This window comes from Amphiprion ocellaris, chromosome 19 (genome assembly GCF_022539595.1).
Source record: "Amphiprion ocellaris isolate individual 3 ecotype Okinawa chromosome 19, ASM2253959v1, whole genome shotgun sequence".
NCBI lineage: Eukaryota > Metazoa > Chordata > Actinopteri > Pomacentridae > Amphiprion > Amphiprion ocellaris.
Window position 1 is genome coordinate 10,913,392 of NC_072784.1, and position 18,886 is coordinate 10,932,277.

Below are 18,886 nucleotides of genomic sequence, written 5' to 3' on the forward strand. Positions count from 1 at the left end.
GCTGCAGCCATGGACTCTCAATAAATATGTTTCTCTTAGAGACTCTGGTTTTTCTTCCTGCTGCCTTCAGGAACTGATTGTTGATTCGGTGCCATCTTGGCTCGTTAGTGAAACACCTGAGTTTCTTTCTGCACTCAGAAATGTTTGTTTGGATTTAATCACATTAAAACTCATGTTTCTCGACTGAGGAGAGTATTTTACTGTCCAGGGGGAGCCACATTTCACTAAAGAGGTGAATTTCTACAGGTCATAACACGCAGCAGAATCCGACTTCCACTGAAAGCTCCTGTTTATCAGTTAATAAACAACATACAGTCAGTTTTCTAGCAAACAGTTGACGTTCTAAGCTTTAAAATAAGAGAAGATTCTGCTTTTCCTCCTCCTGAACTGCAGTTTTCTTACATTTCATGACATTACAATGGACATTACTCAAAGATATTCAGTTTACTGTCACAGAGGAGGAAAGAAACCAGAAAATGCTCATATTAAAAACACAAAATCAGAGAATTTACACTCTTTTCTTCTTAAAAAAATCACTTAAACTGATTAACCAAATAACAAATTGTGCACATAGTGTGTAATCTTCCGTACCTCTGAAGTGATAGAAGCTGCAGCTTTAAGGAAACAGTCAGTTATGAGACAATAAAGTGAGATTTTAAACGCAAACATCAACTTTGAGTGCGATGTAACACGTTTAATGACCACCAGGGGGCAGCAGCGACCTGAGCCACTGAGGAAACTACACTGAGGTAGAAATAATGAATGTTTTAATATCAGACAAATTGGTTCTACTTTCACTTAAACACAGAAAATAAACACTGAATTAGTTAATTTTAAATGCTTTTCACAGTTTATGTCGATATTAAGGACTAAAGAGTTTTAATATTGAAATGAATCTGTTATTTTGATGTTTAAATTTACTCATTAGGGATTCAAAACTATTTCAAAATGGTCACAGGAACTTTTAATAAAGTTATTCTCTAAAAACAAACACTCTCATTTTTCTTACTGTATAGAAAAGTCAGGACCTGAACAGATGTCACTATGTGAGCGAAGAAAAGAGACGAAACTAAAACAATAAATATAATCTGATGAGTTTGAAGAGGTTTTTTGTTGTTAAAAGTGAACATGAATTAATGTTAAAATCTGTCAGTTTCTGCAGTTTAAACTAATCTTGCACTGAACTGATATATATGGAAATCAATGAATTATTATCAGCATGTAACTAAAATATGAATTATTAAAAATAATCTGACAATAAAAGATTCTTAAACATTTTAGAGTTTTATTCTGAAGCATTGTCACCAAAATATCCTGGATTTTTAAGAGAAACCTCTAATATAATATGATATAAATGAGGTAAATGTCTAATAATTGTTATTTTTATTGATATTATTCATTAAATATCAATTTTAGATAATAAAGGGCTGAATTTTCAGTAATTTTAGATGCCCCCAACCTAACCTGCTTTTATTAGAATAGTCGTCTAAATATTAGAAATAAGTTAAATTTGTCTTTAAAGTTTCAGATTTTCAGACATTTTAGAGTTTTATTCTGAAGCACGTTCACCAAAATATCCTGGATTTTTAAGAGAAACCTTTAATAGAATATGATTTTAATGAGATAAATGTCTAATAATTGTTGTTTTTATTAATAATATTGAATTAAATTCAATTTTATTTATTTAGCGCCAATTACAGTCAAATTGTCTCGAGACGCTTCACAGAACCCATATGCCTGACCCCCAGAGCAAGCCAAAAGGCGACAGTGGCAAGGAAAACACCCTTTTAACAGGGAAAAAAACCTCGAGCAGAACCCGGCTCTAATGTGGGGGGACCCATCTGCCTGCTGGCCGGGCGGGTTGAGAGGGACAGAAGAGGTAGAAAGGTAGAGATGGAGGGGTAGAGATAGAGATAGAGGGATACAGATAGAGGGATAGAGATAGAGAGATGGGGGGGTAGAGGTAGAGGGGAAGAGGGATAGAGGTAGAGGGTTAGAGGTAGAAGGGTAAAGGTAGAGAGGTGGGGGGGGCACAAGGACCATAAAACACACAATTTGATACATGCACGATAAGACAGATGATACATGCAAAGTACAACTAACATGGAAACTAATTATAGTTTACTGCTATGGTGTACGGCTCTGACATTAAATATACTACATATATAGCTGGTGGCAAATTCAAAAATATGTAGATGAGCAAATCAAGTATAGTGAGGGCAATGCAGAGTAGATTGGTGGAAATGGGCAGCTGGAGGTGGGAGAACAACCACACATCTGAAGCATCCAGCATCCAGCTCTGGGACCAGGGACACTTGGAGAAAGGACACAGAAAGAAACAGAGTGAATGTAATGCAATAATGGTATATGTAGTAAATACATAGGTAGTTAGAGAAGGGCTCAGTGCATCCAGAGAGGTTCCCCAGCAGTCTAGGCCTATAGCAGCATAACTAGGGGCAAACTAAAGGGACGTCAAGAGGGGAAGTCAGTTGTGCAAATGAAAACACCAGCTCACCCCGTCAGGGTCCCCCAGTCAGCCCTAACTATAAGCTTTGTCAGCTTATATCAATAAAATATCAGCTTTATGTGAAATACTGCTGATATTTCAGTAGTTTTAGACACCCTGATGGTGGTTTTAATCATTTAACATGTTTATAATTACAATCCTCATATAAATATTAGAAATAAGCTCAATTTATCCCAAAATTTTATGGAAAACCTTTAAGTTGATTCTAGTGAGATAAATGTCTGTTAATCGCTATTCTTGCAAATAATGTTCATTAAATCTCAGCTTTAAATAACATTTTGATGATATTTCAGTAGTTTTAGATGCCCCTGATGCGTTTTTAACCATTTTACCTGCTTGTAATTAGAATTCTTGTTTTAGAAATACATTAAATTTGTCTTTAAAAGTTCAGATTTTAAGGAAATACTAAATATTTTAGAGTCTTATTTTGAAGCATGTTCACCAAAATATCATGCTTTTTTTTTATGGAAAACCTTTAATTTAAGCTGATTTTAGTGAGATATATGTCTGTTAATCGCTATTCTTATTAATAATATTAATGAAATCTCAGCTTTAAATAACTTACTGCTGATATTTCAGTAGTTTTTGATGCCCCTGATGGTATTTTTAAACATTTATCCTGCTTATAATTGGAATTCACGTATAAATATTAGAAAAAAATATTGGTGAAAAAAAAGAAATGTTAAAAATGTGACTGAAGAACATTCACAAAAAATCAACCAAAATCCAGCAAAATTCGCTGGATTTTGGTAAATTTTTTTGTGTATTTTCTTAAGAAAATATTAGTTTTACTGATATACATGTAATCACTTTTTTTTAATTTTTAATTTTTATTTTTAGGATTTTTTTTGGAAGATTTTTACTCATTTTTTGAAAATATTTCCAAGAATTTTCTTGCCAAGTTTGAGGGATTTTATTTTATTTTTTTTTTAAATAAAACTTTTAAGGGAAACTTTTAAGGAATCATTGTAATGTTCTTCCTGAAGGTTTTGCAAATTTTCAGAAATTTGGGGAATTTTTTTGTTGAATTTTTCGATTTTTTTCAGACAAGGAAACAACATTTTTTGGTGTCCGTAAATGAGGACAACAGGAGGGTTAACTGAAGTACTCGTGTAAATGCACATGAAATAAGACGCAGACGCTTTAAAGGGAGATTCAGTTTTATTTCCAAAAAAACTTCAAAACCACTAAAGGTCATTTATAAGGCATTCACAACAATTTGGTTTCTGAACATTAGAGACGGTTTCTGATGCTTTCAGAGGATTAAATGAGGAGTCACAGCTGTAAGGCACGACACGAGTCCCAGCAGAGACAACAAACAGACAAATAAAACATCTGGATATGAAACAAAGAGAAATGAAACCTCTCGGCTGGGATTTTCCTCCACGATCGAACATCTTCACGCCATCGAAACATCTTAAAAAGCATCACAGCACATTGTCTATTTAGTATTTTTACAAAATACTGATTTACACAAAAAAGTCACTCGTTGTATGAAAAACAACAAATGTAAAACGGCTCAAAAGTCTGTTTACTTTGAGTTCAGGTTTGAAATTTGGCAAATAACAGCAGAACATCCATTTAAGATAATAAATTATAGAATAAATATCACGTTCTGTTCGCATCCTTTAAGTGCCCACTGTTACAGTTTTACCCTAAAATTAGAAAATAAACTCTCACCTCTCCAGTTTTGGTCCCAATAATAATAATAATAATATTAATAATAATATCGTCTTATGGCAACTTCACATCCTGGAATAATTTAGTTTAAAAAAAGATGAAATATTAGTGAGGCTTTTTGCTAGTAAAGAAGAGTGTGGATGTATGGAGACCAAAATAATAAATATAAACGTTAAATTAAATAATTAAACACAGAAAATAAACATATTTTGATAATAAAAGACGACAACTGAATTAAATCTCTAATTTACTTCTACATTTCCACAGATAAACAGTTTCTTTTAGGTTATTTCCACATTTCTTTGTCTATTTTTATATTTATTTCAGTATTTCAACATTTATTTCAGCATTTGTTTGTTTTAGTATTTATTTATTTCAACATTTTCTTTGTTTCAGTTTTAATTTCTGTATTTGTACGTTTATTAGTTTCTGTTTTTGTAGATTTTTACAGGAATCGATTGCTTCTTCAGCTGGCCAATCTTGTTTTAGGCTGAGATTAGCCCCGCCCGCCTAATTAGCATAATTACACCTAAATGATTAAATAAATAAATGTAGTCTTGCAGAAAAACAAAATACAGAAATAAATTTAAAAAAACAAATGCACAAATACAGAAACATCGGGATTGAAAACTGATGTGTGGAAATGTAGAAATAAATTCAATATATTAATTGTCCATTTTCAGTAACAAAATATATTCAGCTTTTAGTTAATGCATCATTAATTAATCAATTAATTTATTTTAATTAAATGTTTCGCCCTCCGCAGGATTGCACCAACAAGAATTGTGATTTATGAAGATTATTCTGCATTATTTAGATTTTAAGTAAAACTTCTGTGACTAAAGCTAAAACATGTTGGGCTACATTTTAATTTAATTACAGTAATTATACTTAATAAGTAGAATTATTCCCTTCTTTAGGTGAGATTTAATCTGAAAATTAAACGACGCTAATGTTTGTTAGCATAGTTTGCTCCAGATGTGAGAAAATCCTTCAGAAATCACCTCAAAACGTCACAAATTAATTAAATATATAAATAGTTGCTAAAAAATTGACAATTAGTTGTTTTTCCAGATTATTTGTTGCCCTGTTTGTTTGTTGTTTGGCTCCGTGCAGCGCAGAGAATTAGTGGTTTCCAGTGTTTATGCTAGGCTATGCTAAGCTAAGCAGCTGTAGCTTCATAAACCCGAACATCTAACTCTCAGCAGTTAAGTCTTAATACGTCAAAATACTGCTAGAAAATGGAAAATACCACAGTAAAATGTTAAAAGTCAACATTTAATGGTGATTTTGAACTGAGCCGCTGTTCAGAATTTATTTATATTCAGTGTTTCTCACTAAAACTGAATTCTTCCGATCACATTAAATTAACCTCTGCCTATAAGAACATCAGCAAAGTTCCTCTCTTTGCATTTTTGAGAGCTAATTGTTGTGGATTAATCTTCATAAAAACCAATCGGGGCAGATTTGATCCTTACTGGTGCAATCCCAGTGAGACGACACAAACCTAAAGGTGCGTCTAAACGGCCTCCTCCTGCTGAAACACCCAAAGAAATCTGGTTCAAAGAAGTTAACTCTCAGTAGAGCTGCAAAAAAAAAAATATCCAAATTTACAGATTTCAGCTTCCTATATGTGAATATTTGCCGTTTTTTTCCTCCTAAATATATGAATATATTTGGATGAAGCACGACATCTTCAGCTTTGATTTTGATTTTTGACCATTTTCTGGCTTTTTCGAGACCCAAAAAAATTAAAAGTCAAGAATATAATCTGTATTTGCTTTTCACATAATTATGAAGGGAGTAGTTGAACTGTAACACTGATAAGCTGCATCATAATTATATATTTGGCATCAAAAGTCAATTAAAAAGGAAAATTTAACACCTCAGCTGCTGCTAATGGTGTCAGAAATATGGAAAATAAATTAAAGACTAAACCTGACTAACGAGGAGGAGGCCGTTCATCGCTGTTAAAACTGACAGATTCAAACATTTTAAATCAGCTTTCAGAAAAAAAAAACGGCTGAAAAAGAACAAAGGTTTAGTGAGTTGTGAATAAATTACTGGACGCCGGTTTGTAGCAGATAAAGGAGGTAAAACAGGAAGAAAAGAAAAACGAGGAGAATCTCTTTCAGCAGAACGAACGTCTCACTTCAAGTGTGAAGGATTCAATCATGGCACAGAAAGAAAACATGGACCAGAGCCGGGAAACGGAGTAAACGACAGGAAGTCAAAGAAATATTCACTTATTTTACTGAAGATTAACATCAAGAAAAATAAAGTTAAAGAAGCTGAAGGTTTTTATGGACAAAAACAACCAAAGTCTGACTTTTTAATGTGTTTAATGCTTTTTAACAAGTATATTACTGTAACTTGCAATTTTTGGGATTTAAAAAGAACTATAATTTGTCACAAAAGACAAAAAAGGCAAACAGGAAGTGCTTTCTAGTAGATATCACAATTAAATTTTCTCGTTAAGGTAATTGTTTTTTTGTATGACACATTAAATATGCAAATGAGGTATTATTAATGTAGTAAAATAAACACCTAAATGTGGATTTTCTGTCCACTAGTCTGGAAAAAAAGCCGATATGCAGAAGAAAAAAGCAGATTTTTGTGTCGACGCTGCATTAAAGTGTTCAATTGTTTTAACATTTTAATACATTTATTATTTTATTAGAAATGCGTAATTTTCAGGAGAAAAAAAACTAAAATTTGTCAGGAAAAACAACAAAAAAAGAGCTAAACAAACACAATCTAGTAAAAGTGAGATGCTAAAGGTGAATTATTTCCATTTAGATCATTTAAATATATATTAACCTGCATGAATGTAGTAAATTAAACATCTAAATGTGGATTTTCTCTCTACTAGTCTGAGCAAAAAACACAAAATCACTACACTGACAAGAACCTAAACTGTTATATTTCTGCCTGTAGTGTCTCACTTTAAGTTAAAGCTAATTAATGATCATTTTTGTTGTATTTTCTACAAATAAACACTTAATTTGATGCTGCAACGTCTCAGAAACTGCTGTAAAAATGACGTAAAGTTGAATAATAAAGGGAGAAAAGTTAACACAAAGTCCTGCTAAAGGCTAATTAGCTCAGCTGAGATGTCTAAGATGATCTAAATACAAAGTTCTTTCTTTTTGAGGAATAATGACTCTATCAAGTCAGAAAAATACAGTTTTACAGCTTTTAACTGCTGCTTTTTCGTAAAACAGAAAATATTAATAACACAATTTTATATTAGTATAAAACAGTATAAGACTGTAATTTTCGTTTAGTTGTAATGATTTTTTTTTTTTTTTTTTTTTAAACATTTATTAAATAAAATATCAGAAAATGCATTCTCCAATGATTGGACTGAAGTCTAGGAAGAATAAATCTGTTAAAATCATCTTTATGCTGCCAGAATAAAAGCAGCAAAATAAGGGAATAAATAACCAAATTAAATAAAAAGGTTTCTTCCACAAATGGGTGTTTTATTACTAGTTACTGATCAGATTTTTCCTGCTGACTCCTTCCCGGCTCTGGATGAAAACATCTGCGGCTCAGAACGTTTCAGGCTCATTATCTCTGAAGAAAACAACATGTTGGAGATTTTTCTCCACTAGAATGTTAAAATGTGAATTTATTTTCTAAAGACGAGCAGAAAATAAGTTTGATTTCTCAAGTTAAAGTGGCTGATTTTGTAGAAATTTAAAAAAACTATTCCAGTTGTGTTTGAATGTTAGAACAACCTTAATGTAATGTCAGTTTTTCTAAATATTTTTTTGAAATCAGCGTTCTGTGGAACCGAATGTGTTTGATTATGTTTTGAAATGTAATTTTTTAGCACTTTTTATTGGCTCCAATTGGTATAAATAACTTTCTTTTTTATTTTTCAGTCTTTATAGATAAGTTTTAAAATTAAAATCTTCCTCAACCACTTTCAGGAACCAAATTTTAAGTTGAAAATTCGGAATAAACCTGCAGATTCAGCTTCCTCTGCTGTGACCTCGATGACACTGATTGGTTGGTTTGGGCGTCACATGACCAAAGGAGCTCACCTTGATTGGCTGGATGATTACTTCAGACATCGCTAACTGATCTGAATCTTTAACCTAAATTCTGCAATCTTAACTTGACTGATTGACTTTAGATTCTTAGTTTTTTCTGTCTAATTTAGCAAAGTATTAACGTTAATCTATAACGTATTTATAATGCTGTAGGTTTTAACATTAATGTTTAAATTAGTTGGGTAAATTTGTATAGTAAATGTGAGGAGTTGGTGAATAAATTGTTGATCTAATTCCTCCATTTAAAACACTTTTAAATGTGCTGTTTAAATTAGGGAATTGGAAATATAAGATTTGAATCTGGAAACATTTTTTAATCTTTCATAACATTAGATATTATTGTGAATTTTGTTGAAAACAATTCAGAATGACAGCCGCCAGAAATTCAATAACATTTTAAACAGGATTGTTATTGTCCTCTTGCACATTTTCAGGGGATTCATTTGCACATTTCTGATACTTCTGTGATTTATACAGATCTTTATTACACTTACTGCTAATTTGACTAAAACGCTGCTTATTATTAGTTTTATAACCACCTGCTGATTGGTGACACTTTTTAAAAAATCTATGAAAACTTGACAATGACAATAATAATGAAAATAAATGACAATTAAAAACAAGATTTAACTCTTGAATTAAAGCTCCAGATTTAAGGTGTTTGTTGTTTTTCTTTCTAAATAATGAGCCTAAAATCAAACGTCCACGTCTGTTTTTGTGTAAACATGTAAAGCAAACTAACCAGGAGACACCTAGAGGTAAAGAGTTCTTCTGACGCTCCTCCATCACTCATTAACTCATTCATTCATTCACTCATTCATTCGTTCATTCATTCAAAGCTCCAGAGTCCCAAATTAAAGTGAGATCAGACTGAAGGAGACAGTTTTCCGTCGTTTTCCCACAAACGTTAAATAAATAAATATGGACTTTCCTTCATTTGTTGCGCCCGTCCTCCCTCAGTCCGGCTGCCTGCTACCTGATCCGTCCGTCGTCTCTGGGCGCGCTCAGTTCAGACTTTGGGTCGGGGCTGGCGGAGCTCCAGGCGGTGAGGCGGCAGCGCTGCATGACGGGGCAGGCGCTGGGCCCCGAGGAGCAGACGTCCGAGGCCGACCAGTGGGCCTCCAGCAGGCCGTCCAGCCAGCGGCGCAGCGGCGCCCCCGTCAGGCCGGCGTTGGCCTCGGCCTCCTCCACGGCGCCGAGGCTCACCGGCAGCCGCAGCACCGGGTTCAGGCCGTGGAAGCTCTGCTCCATGTAGGAGTTCCGGGCCGGACCGCCGTGCAGCCGCCGGGCCGCCTCTGGATCAGAACCACACATCAAGTTTAACGGTTTTAGCTCACCACAAAAACAGGGAAGGAGAGCAGAGATAACAAAGAGATTTAGACTAGTTTAGGATGAGTTTTAAACTGGTTAAGATTAGTTTTTGACTGAATTTGAACTGGGCTTAGAAGCAGTTTGCTCTGGTGTTGGACTGGTTTTAGACAAGGTTTGCACTAGTTTTGGACTTCATTTTGGACTGATTTTAGGTTTTAGGATAAGTTTTACACTGGTTTAAAATAGGTTTTGGACTAGTTTGGTCTAGTTTTGGATGAGTTTTAGACTGGTTTTGGGTTTGGTGTAAAACTGGTTTAGGATTAGTTTTAGACTGGCTTTAAACTGGTTTAGAACTAATTTGGTCTAGTTTTGGTCCTGATTTTGGACTGGTTTTAGCATCAGCTTAGAACAGTTTCATCCTGTTTAAGGTCAGGTTTGAACTACTTTTGGACTAGATCAGTCTAGCTGTTGATGGGTACTGGACCTGGTTTTGGACTGCTTTTGAGCAAGTTTGAGACTGATTTTAGACTACTTCTAGAGTGGCTTTGGATTACTTATGGTCATGGTTTTGGGCTAGTTTTAGACTGAGTTTTGGACTGGTACTGGATCTAATTTTGGACTGGTTTTGGATAAGTTTTATACTGGGTTTGGACATGTTTTAGTTTAGCTTTGGGCTTAGTTTTAAAGTGGTGTTGGATTAGTTTTTGACTGATTTTTTAGACTAGTTCGGGACTAGATTTGGATTTAGGCTGAATTTGAACTTGTTTTAGAACTAGATTGGTCTAGTTTTGGACTGGTATTGGACTTGAATTTAAATTGGTTTTTGGACTAGTTTTGGACCTGATTTTAAACTGGTTTTGGACTGGTTTTAGAATCATCAGAATAGTTTCATCCTGGTTTTAGACTAGGTTTAAACTAGTTTTGGACTTGGTTTAGTCCTAGTTTAGTCTAGCTGTGGACTGGTACTGGACCTGGTTTTGGACTGCTTTTAGATTGGCTTCGGACTAGTTATGGTCATGGTTGTGGACTTGTTTTAGGCTGAGTTTAGTACAAGTTTAGTCTAGTTGTGGACTGGTACTGGACCTAATTTTGGACTAGTTTTGGATCGGTTTTACACTGGGTTTGGACTGGTTTTAGATTAGATTTAAACTTGGTTTTGAACTACATATGGACTAGCTTTAGGCATCTTTTTTTGATTGATTTTGGAATCATCTTACAATAATTTCATACTGACATTAGACTAGTTGTAGACTAGATAGACAGCAGAGCTATTACAATAGCCAATTAGTTGTCAATTTATAAAAGAATCCTACCTTATCTTTATATTTTTAACCTATTTAATGTCCTGCTACTTTGATAAACAAGTTTAATATAATTTCTAATGTGTACGTGTGGAATACGTTCTCATTTAGAAGGTTAGATGAAGCTTTCTAATCAGAAAGAGTCAGAAAACATCAAAACAAATGACCTTTGCGAGGTAAACATGTCGTATTTTAAAACCACAGCGACACTCGGATCACATCTCGTCACCTTCGCTTTATAGCAGCAGCTAATAAACCCTCAGCTTCTTTACTTAGTCCTGCAGTGATCCATGAACAGCCTGCAAAGATCAAACACATCCAACAGGAACCGGTGGAGGCTAATTCAGACAGAGGTGACCCTGAGTGAGAGTCGGACTACGTACTGGATCTATAAATATCAGTATTCATGGTGCTGACAGCTGTGACAGCAGGGCCTCCGCTGTGTAATTCAACCGTTAGCTATTATCTGCTGTTGACCCTCTAAGGCTCCAGGCAGGTGTTTGCAGGAGAGTTTCTGAACGTTCAAACTTTGTGCCAGTATATTTTACTGTTGCACTGAACAACAGAGGTGAAACAGTTCACATGTGTGGAGCTCAGTTTGATTTGCTAGTTTCATAAATGCTCAGAGAATATTTGCATTTGCTTTTTCAAATTTACTTTTTCTATTTGTAGGTTGCAGCAGATTTTTTTAAACAGACAGTCATAGTCTCAGAGCAGTTTAATAATTAAAAAAATGAGAGGCAGTTATAATGTATCTTAAATCTGAAGCAGCCTTCTGCTCAGCCGTAACCAAAAACTTCAGATATTTAAATAGCATCTGTGAAATTTTAACTTGATTTATTAAATACTTTCCGAGACACAGAATAATTTTCAGCAGGTTTTTTCACATGATAAATTTCCATGTAAATTTTCAATTTTTTAAAGGTCAAAACTTTTTTTTTTTACAGTAAAATATGGAATAAGGCACATTTTTAACCCTAAAATCAACAATACCAATAAATATCTTCACTGTAAATGCGGAAAATGTTTTACCGTAATTTTGCAGTAGCATTCTGGCAACAACAGCTGCCTGCATTTTACAATAAAAACATTTTTTTTTTACAGTGCAGTATTAAACAATAAAAGGCTCCATCTGGTGGAACAACCAGGTACTACAGCTCATCTATAATATATTTACTGATATGCATGACCTTTTTTTCTGCATATTAGTTAAATTAATACCAGCAATTAATCAATTAATCATTAACAGACCAAATATGTACCAATCACTTTTGGATAATTTATATTTTTGCACTGATGTCATGAGATTTTTAAAAAATGAAATGCACTAAAAGCAAACATTTCTCCAGCGAAACGTTCAATCTGCTTTGAAAAGTCATCCTTTACTGAAATTATTCCATTTCTTTAGCCTCCGTATTCAAACGGCAGCACCCTGAGCATTTTGTAAAAGGTCATGGTGAGACTTTTTCAGCCCTACTTCAGTATTCTCTCTCAGTCTGCTTTATATTCCTTCTGGTTCATTCAAACGGTTGGTGTCTTGGTCCAGTTAAAACACTCACAATGCATTTATTTCTCATTAATCATTTAAAAAGGCCGACCTCCATCACTGTCCAGCTGAAGATCCGGTTCATTTATGGTTATTGTTGCTGCTGCTGTGGTTCTGTGGATGCATCCAGCTGTTACTATTTGAACCTGTGGCTTCTGACAGATGTTTATTCAGGAGTTCAGGAATAGGGAGGCGACGTTCTGCCTGTTCCGGTGGACCACCACGGGGTGTAGTCTTAGAAAAAACATGTCCAGTAGTCCACAGCAAGAGACAAATGATCCTGATTTTAATTCTGATTTTAAGACTTTTGGTGTGCAATCATGTACTGTGAATCCTACACTACAACAGACAAACAGTAACTTTATTTACTTTCATAATTAAGACTGTAAAAATACATAATTAGAAAGACGACACACCACCCAGTTGCATAAGTGACGTCATTCTAACTTTCTGTCTCCACAAACTGGAGATAAATAAGATTACATTGATAGATTTGCTGTAGTTCTCAACACTTGCAGTGAATTTTACATCTTTTAATACTTTAATTCACTGAGCAGTTTCACACTTAAAGAAATGTTACTTTATGACAAACTGCGACTTTCTTGACTTGCAAATGTAATTATCTGACTCTCACCACTGATTACTGGATGTATTTTTCTTCTATTATGGTGTGTGTGAAGTTAAAGTTTGGCTGAGTTTTGCATTAAAGCGGTGCAGGTTCAAATATTAGCAGCTGGATTTATTCTTAAAGCGTCACAGACTGAACCACTGCAGCAGGAAAAGTCCAAATAAAATCAAATCAGCAGCTGGATACTGTCGGAGATCCACCTTTTAAAATGAGTAATGACAAATAAATGCATTAACTGTGACATCATCTCTCAGCAGTAGGTTATTCTAGAGATATCCCAAATGTCAAAACTAGTGGAGAAACTAACTTATTTTAATTTTAATGTTTTCTGTCCTGCTAGCAGGAATTATTTAGGGTTTTGTGGATTTGAGGACACATTTTAACCCAATCTAATAAAAAATAAGCAAAATATAAGCAGTGAAATTATGTCAAAGTCAACCTACAAAAATGAATTTCTATAAAGTATTATATGATTTAGGATTCTGGAAGGTCCCATGAATTAGCAGGTTAATTATTTGAACAGTTGTTCTTTGGGTTCTGTGCTTCAACTGGTTTAAGTGTAAATAAAATAGTAGATACAATATGCAGGGGCAAGTATCAGCTTAAATTAGAGCAGGTTTCTGTCAGTATTGAAGGAACTGTTTGGAAGACAGGGACAATTTAACACCTAGAAGGTTTTAAATGTAATGGGACACTTTAATACTTCATGAATAGAGGTTGATTATGTAATGCTGTACTCAGACAGTTATACAGAAACTAGGGATGTAACACTTAAAACAATTTTCTTACTTAAAATAGTCCACACCATTATCAATAAATAACAGATCATTTGTTATAATCAATTAAATTTAGACGTCATTAACCTTCACATTAGTCTTTGCCATGGTGCCCGCTGCTAGCTAAACTCCCACAATGCTCTCTGCTTGCCAACATGAACTGTATGAGTGATGCCTCCTCTGGTCTCTACAGTAAGAGACTCCACCTGGTGGAACAACCAGGTACTACAGCTGATCTACAATACATTTACTGACTTACATGACCATCTTCTTCTGCCTTATCGGTTAATGTTTTTGACTGGTTAAATTATTAATGGGGAATCAATCGATTAATGATTAATCATTGACATTCCAAGTCATGAGTCAGGAGACCCTGTGCCACCACACTGTCAACAGCAAAGTTTTATGATTAGAAGAGCTCACAAAGTCAGTACCTTCATGTAAGAGAAGCACAGAGCCTGAAGAATAACTGTCCACATCCTGATGGTCTGAACTGTGATGTGCAACTAACTCGACTGAGTGAATTCTGTAATTAAAACTCTGGTAAACCCACCTTCTTGTATCGGTTGTTGCCGGTGAAACTCCAGCGGGGCCACGATGAAGCTGGTCTGACCCAGCGGGCTCCAGTGGTGCAGGACCCTCAGCGTCCAGACGCCGGGCCTCAGCGGGGAGGTGAGCGGCGGCCGGTAGTGCGTGACCTCAGCGGTGGCGTCCACCAGGATGTCGTAGGTGGCGGCGATGACGTTGGTGGGGTCGATCCAGACCACGGTAGCCGTCAGGTTGCTCTGGCTGCGGCTCCAGCGCTGGACGGCCACCGGCTCATCCTCCGGACCCAGCAGGCCTCCCCAGTTCCTGAACAGACGCTCCTTCGGATCCCAGTCAGAACCCACCTGGACATGAAGAAGAAACTCTGTAAGACTCTGTGGAGGTCTCACATTCATCTGTTTATTGGTTTTTGGCCATATTTGATTAAAAATTATTGATTTTTACGGTTTTCTTCTCTCAAAACAATCACAATCTGATCCTGAGATCCTGCAGCTAAACCAACAATCCTGTTCTGGATTTGGAACTAAAAGGTTTCAGTCCTGGATTGTTGGTTTGGCTGCAGCTGACATTCACTTTCTGGGTTCATCAATTAGTGGTTTTGTCTATAAAGCATCAGAAAGTAGTGACAAATGTCCAACAATGTTTCGCAAAAAACCAAATATATACAGTTTACTGTCACAGAGGAGGAAAGAAACTAGAAAATACTCAGATTTACGAAAACTGCAATTAGATAATTGACCTTTGTTTTTCCCTTAACAATGTACTTGAACTGAACAATTGATTTAATGTTGAAGCTTTAATTTTAAGTCCCTCCGACTCTTGTTTGGTGCTGAATTCAGAACAAATCTCAAACATGCATTTTCAGTTAATATGCAGAATTTTATCACATTTATTTAAACATGTAAAGATGATGATTGGTTTCATGCTTGGTGGAGATGAAAAACCGATTAAAGGATAGTCTGAATGCTCGGCAAGAATATATAAGAACCTTTAGTGTGTATCTACTTCTACTTATTTGTTTTTCGTACTATTTATGATGCTGATGTCTGCAGCTGTGACCCTAAAGTTATTTAGACAAATGCCAGTGATGATTTCTACAGGAGACTGTTGAAAAATTATTTTTACTGACTTGTATTTCTGCATCAAGTCTTTTGTGATTGCTTTGTGTTTTAGATAAACTAAAAGGGGATCAGGACAGTGATTCATAACTTGCATCAATCAGAAATGTGAGGGATTAATTGTTAATTACAGGAGCATTGTGAGAATGAATCTTTGAATTTGGGGCAATTTAATCATGTAACTGATGATGATACATTCACCTTTAAACTGTTAGACTGTAATAGTTATGATAATGTGCTTATATACTCACTAGTTAAGCTCGCTAACATCAGATATTTGAGATAAATTAGAGTAGCTGGTGATCAAACGTAATAATTCAACACATTCTTGTCCTATATTTATACTGTTTAATCCCAAAGCTAAAATTAAATTAGTAGTTTTCCTGTTAGCACATTTCTGGCTGCGATCTCTTAACTGCATGTTGATCATTATAACAAATCTGTTTTCCTCATTCTGAAACTGATTACAAATGTTTTCTTTCTTCAGTTTAACACATTAAGTTGAGAAGTTTTGAATGTAAAAACTGGGTCTAGACTTGGTTTATAACCAGGTTTAGGTTAATTAAAGGTGTAACTGTGCGTCTGACCTGGATGTGCAGCAGCCGGTTGGTGCTGTGGGCGGGGCTAGCCAGGCTGAAGTGGTCTTTGGGGGCCACCCAGGTCTCCAGACTCTCCAGCTGGGTGGAGGCTCGGTTGGTGGCCACGTGACGCACCAGGTAGCCCTGGAACTGGTCCGACAGGAAGTAGAGGTGCACCGACACTGGGTGGCTCATGGCTGCGTATCTGAAAACGCGAACATGGTCAGATTAGACCTGCAGTGACGTGAAATATGTTTTCTGACGTGTTGAGTGTTTCTGTTTGGTTTTGTTGGATGTTTAGATGTTTTGTCCAATTGTGTGTAAATGACAAACATCGTTTCGTTGCTGCAGTGCGACGGTGAGGAACATTAATTTAAAACTGACTGGATGAATGAAGCAGCAAAGTTCCATATTTATGTCTGAACAAGCTTTTAAATCAATGAATCTCTACAACGCTACAAACTTAGCATTATTTGCAGAGATTAATTAATGTCATACTAGTTTTGGTGTAAAATCAACACATAAAATCACTGCTTAAAATTACCCCTTTATCCATATATCCATTCATCATTGTTAACTTAAAAAGGTTGGTTGGTAAGTTGGTTGGTACTTTATTAATCCCAAGGGAAAAATCAAGACTTCAATGAAATTTTTAGCTGTTTCAAGTATTTAATTATTACCAAACAAGATAAATGAAAAATTTCAGCTGAAAAAGAAAACCCAAAAACACAAAATACTGAAAATAAAAAGAAAGTTCACTCACCGGAACCCTTAGATTTGTTGGGTTTTTACAACTTTAATTCTTAATTTCTTGGGTTAATCTCCATAAATAATAATACCTATTTTGATATGTTTGCTTTTATGTAAAGTTTATTTTTGTTTCTATTTATTAATACGATTTTTATTGTCCAACTGATTTTTAAACTAAATTTTAGTGTTAATTTTTACTCTCTCTTACTGTTTATTTATTTATTATTACAACTAATATTAGTATTTTCAGCCTTGTATTTGTGGTTGTACATTTATTCCACTCGTTCTTTTCCCCTCCTTGGATGTGGCATTTAATTATTTTATCTGATGTTGTATTGCTTCATTTTGAAAATATTTTATGATGTTTAACTCTATTTCTTTCTCCTTTTGTTGTTCAATGCTCTGAGTTCCCTTCTTTTATTTTCTGCCCTGTCTGTAAAGCACTTTGTAAACTCGGGTTTTTAAAAGCTACTATATAAATATAATAATAATAATAATAATAATAATAATAATAATAATAATAATAATAATAATAATAATAATAATAATAATAATAATAATAATAATAATAATAATAATAATAATAATAATAATAATAATTATTATTATTATTATTATTATTATTATTATTATTATTATTATTATTATTATTATTATTATTATTAGTTTTGTTATTATTATTGTTGCTATTGTTCAAAGCTACAATTATGAATATTTTGTACTCAATTTATTTTTTCTACGTATAAAAGAATCTGTGCGCTATAAATAAACTCTGCAGTATTAATACTTCTCTATCAGTATTTATACTCACTAAAGAATCTGTGCAGTACCACTGATATGTTCAATACTGTTATTTCCATATCTAGAGGAATTTGCACAATCTGACTTTTTCATGTTTTTATTTTTCTACTGATATTTCCTAAATGTTTGCTGCTGTAACAAGACAAATTAATAAAGGCTTATCATATCGTACCATTTATTAACAGACTGAGTTAAACCAGAATTTTCCTGTAAATGTGGACAGAAATCTGCAGCTAAACCAGGTCTGATGCCTCCACGAGTGCAGACGTGGTTTTCAGCTGCTGCTGACTGAAATCACAGGTTGCAGGAAACACACTGGTCCTTTCTAAGCTCCCCTCCTCCCTCTAACACATCCCATAATGTTCCCTCCACCCCAACCTGAAGCAACAAGCAGCTCCTTGTACCTACTGCGGGTCTCCACCCAACACATACGGCTGGAAAAACCCAGGAACTGAGGGCTGATTGTACGGCGGCACAAGCTGGCCTTATCTCCATATTTAATTTAAGCTGCACAAACAGCAGCTTCGGTGAGTTTTAGCGGAAAGATTTCATCCTCAGACGGGATTCTGCAGCTCAAAACACATAATAAGACGTGTTGTTGATTCCATAATACACAACATTTTCACTATTTCCCAGAAACCAACCAGAGCTGTGAAGCTAAAAGGAAAATATTTTGGTGATTCATTAAGCATTAAAGCTAAAATCACATCTTATCAATACTGAATATTTGGTTTCTCCAGTTTTCTACACTGAACAATCAATCAGTTATTAAGGAAAATAACTGTCAGATGTATTTATAATGAAAGAACTGAGAATATGAAGAATACTGATGAATATTTTTAGGTTTACCTTGTTAATTACCTGAAAAAGTGCCTGATGTTATGTTTTTTATTACAATTAACAATGTTTGTTACAACGTGAAGCAGCTAAGCTAAATATTCAACCATTTATCCATCACTGTTAGCAAAACTACTGTACTTTCTGGACTATAAGCCGCTACTTTTTTCTCACACCTTGAACCCTGCGGCTTATACAACGATGCAGCTAATGTATAGATTTTTACGGGTGAGCTTCATGCTGCCGATACGTTTAGCCTCATCACATCAGACCAATGAAATAACCGAACAAGTCACAGTGGACCAATGAAACTGTTCAAATTCAATCAAACACACTCACGCTAAATTCTTCAGATCGGTCATTTTTGCGCTTAATGCACACACCCCCATCATGGAAAACACACGAAGAAATGCATGAGATGCAGCT

At 34.9% G+C, this 18,886-nt stretch overlaps 1 protein-coding gene across 2 annotated transcripts in view; it reads right to left on the reverse strand.

Moving 5' to 3' along the window:
* Nucleotides 1-3,669: 3,669 nt before the first annotated feature.
* The window catches only part of LOC111587787 (xylosyltransferase 1-like), a 47,473-nt gene continuing 32,256 nt past the window's right edge, over nt 3,670-18,886 (reverse strand). For both annotated transcript variants that reach the window (XM_023297882.3, XM_055005291.1), the window contains exons 9-11: nt 16,082-16,277; nt 14,384-14,720; nt 3,670-9,563 (exon numbers count right to left, since the gene is read on the reverse strand). In XM_023297882.3, coding sequence (XP_023153650.2) covers nt 9,241-9,563; nt 14,384-14,720; nt 16,082-16,277 — 856 coding nt within the window. In that variant the 3' untranslated portion in view covers nt 3,670-9,240. The remainder of the gene's footprint in view (nt 9,564-14,383; nt 14,721-16,081; nt 16,278-18,886) is intronic.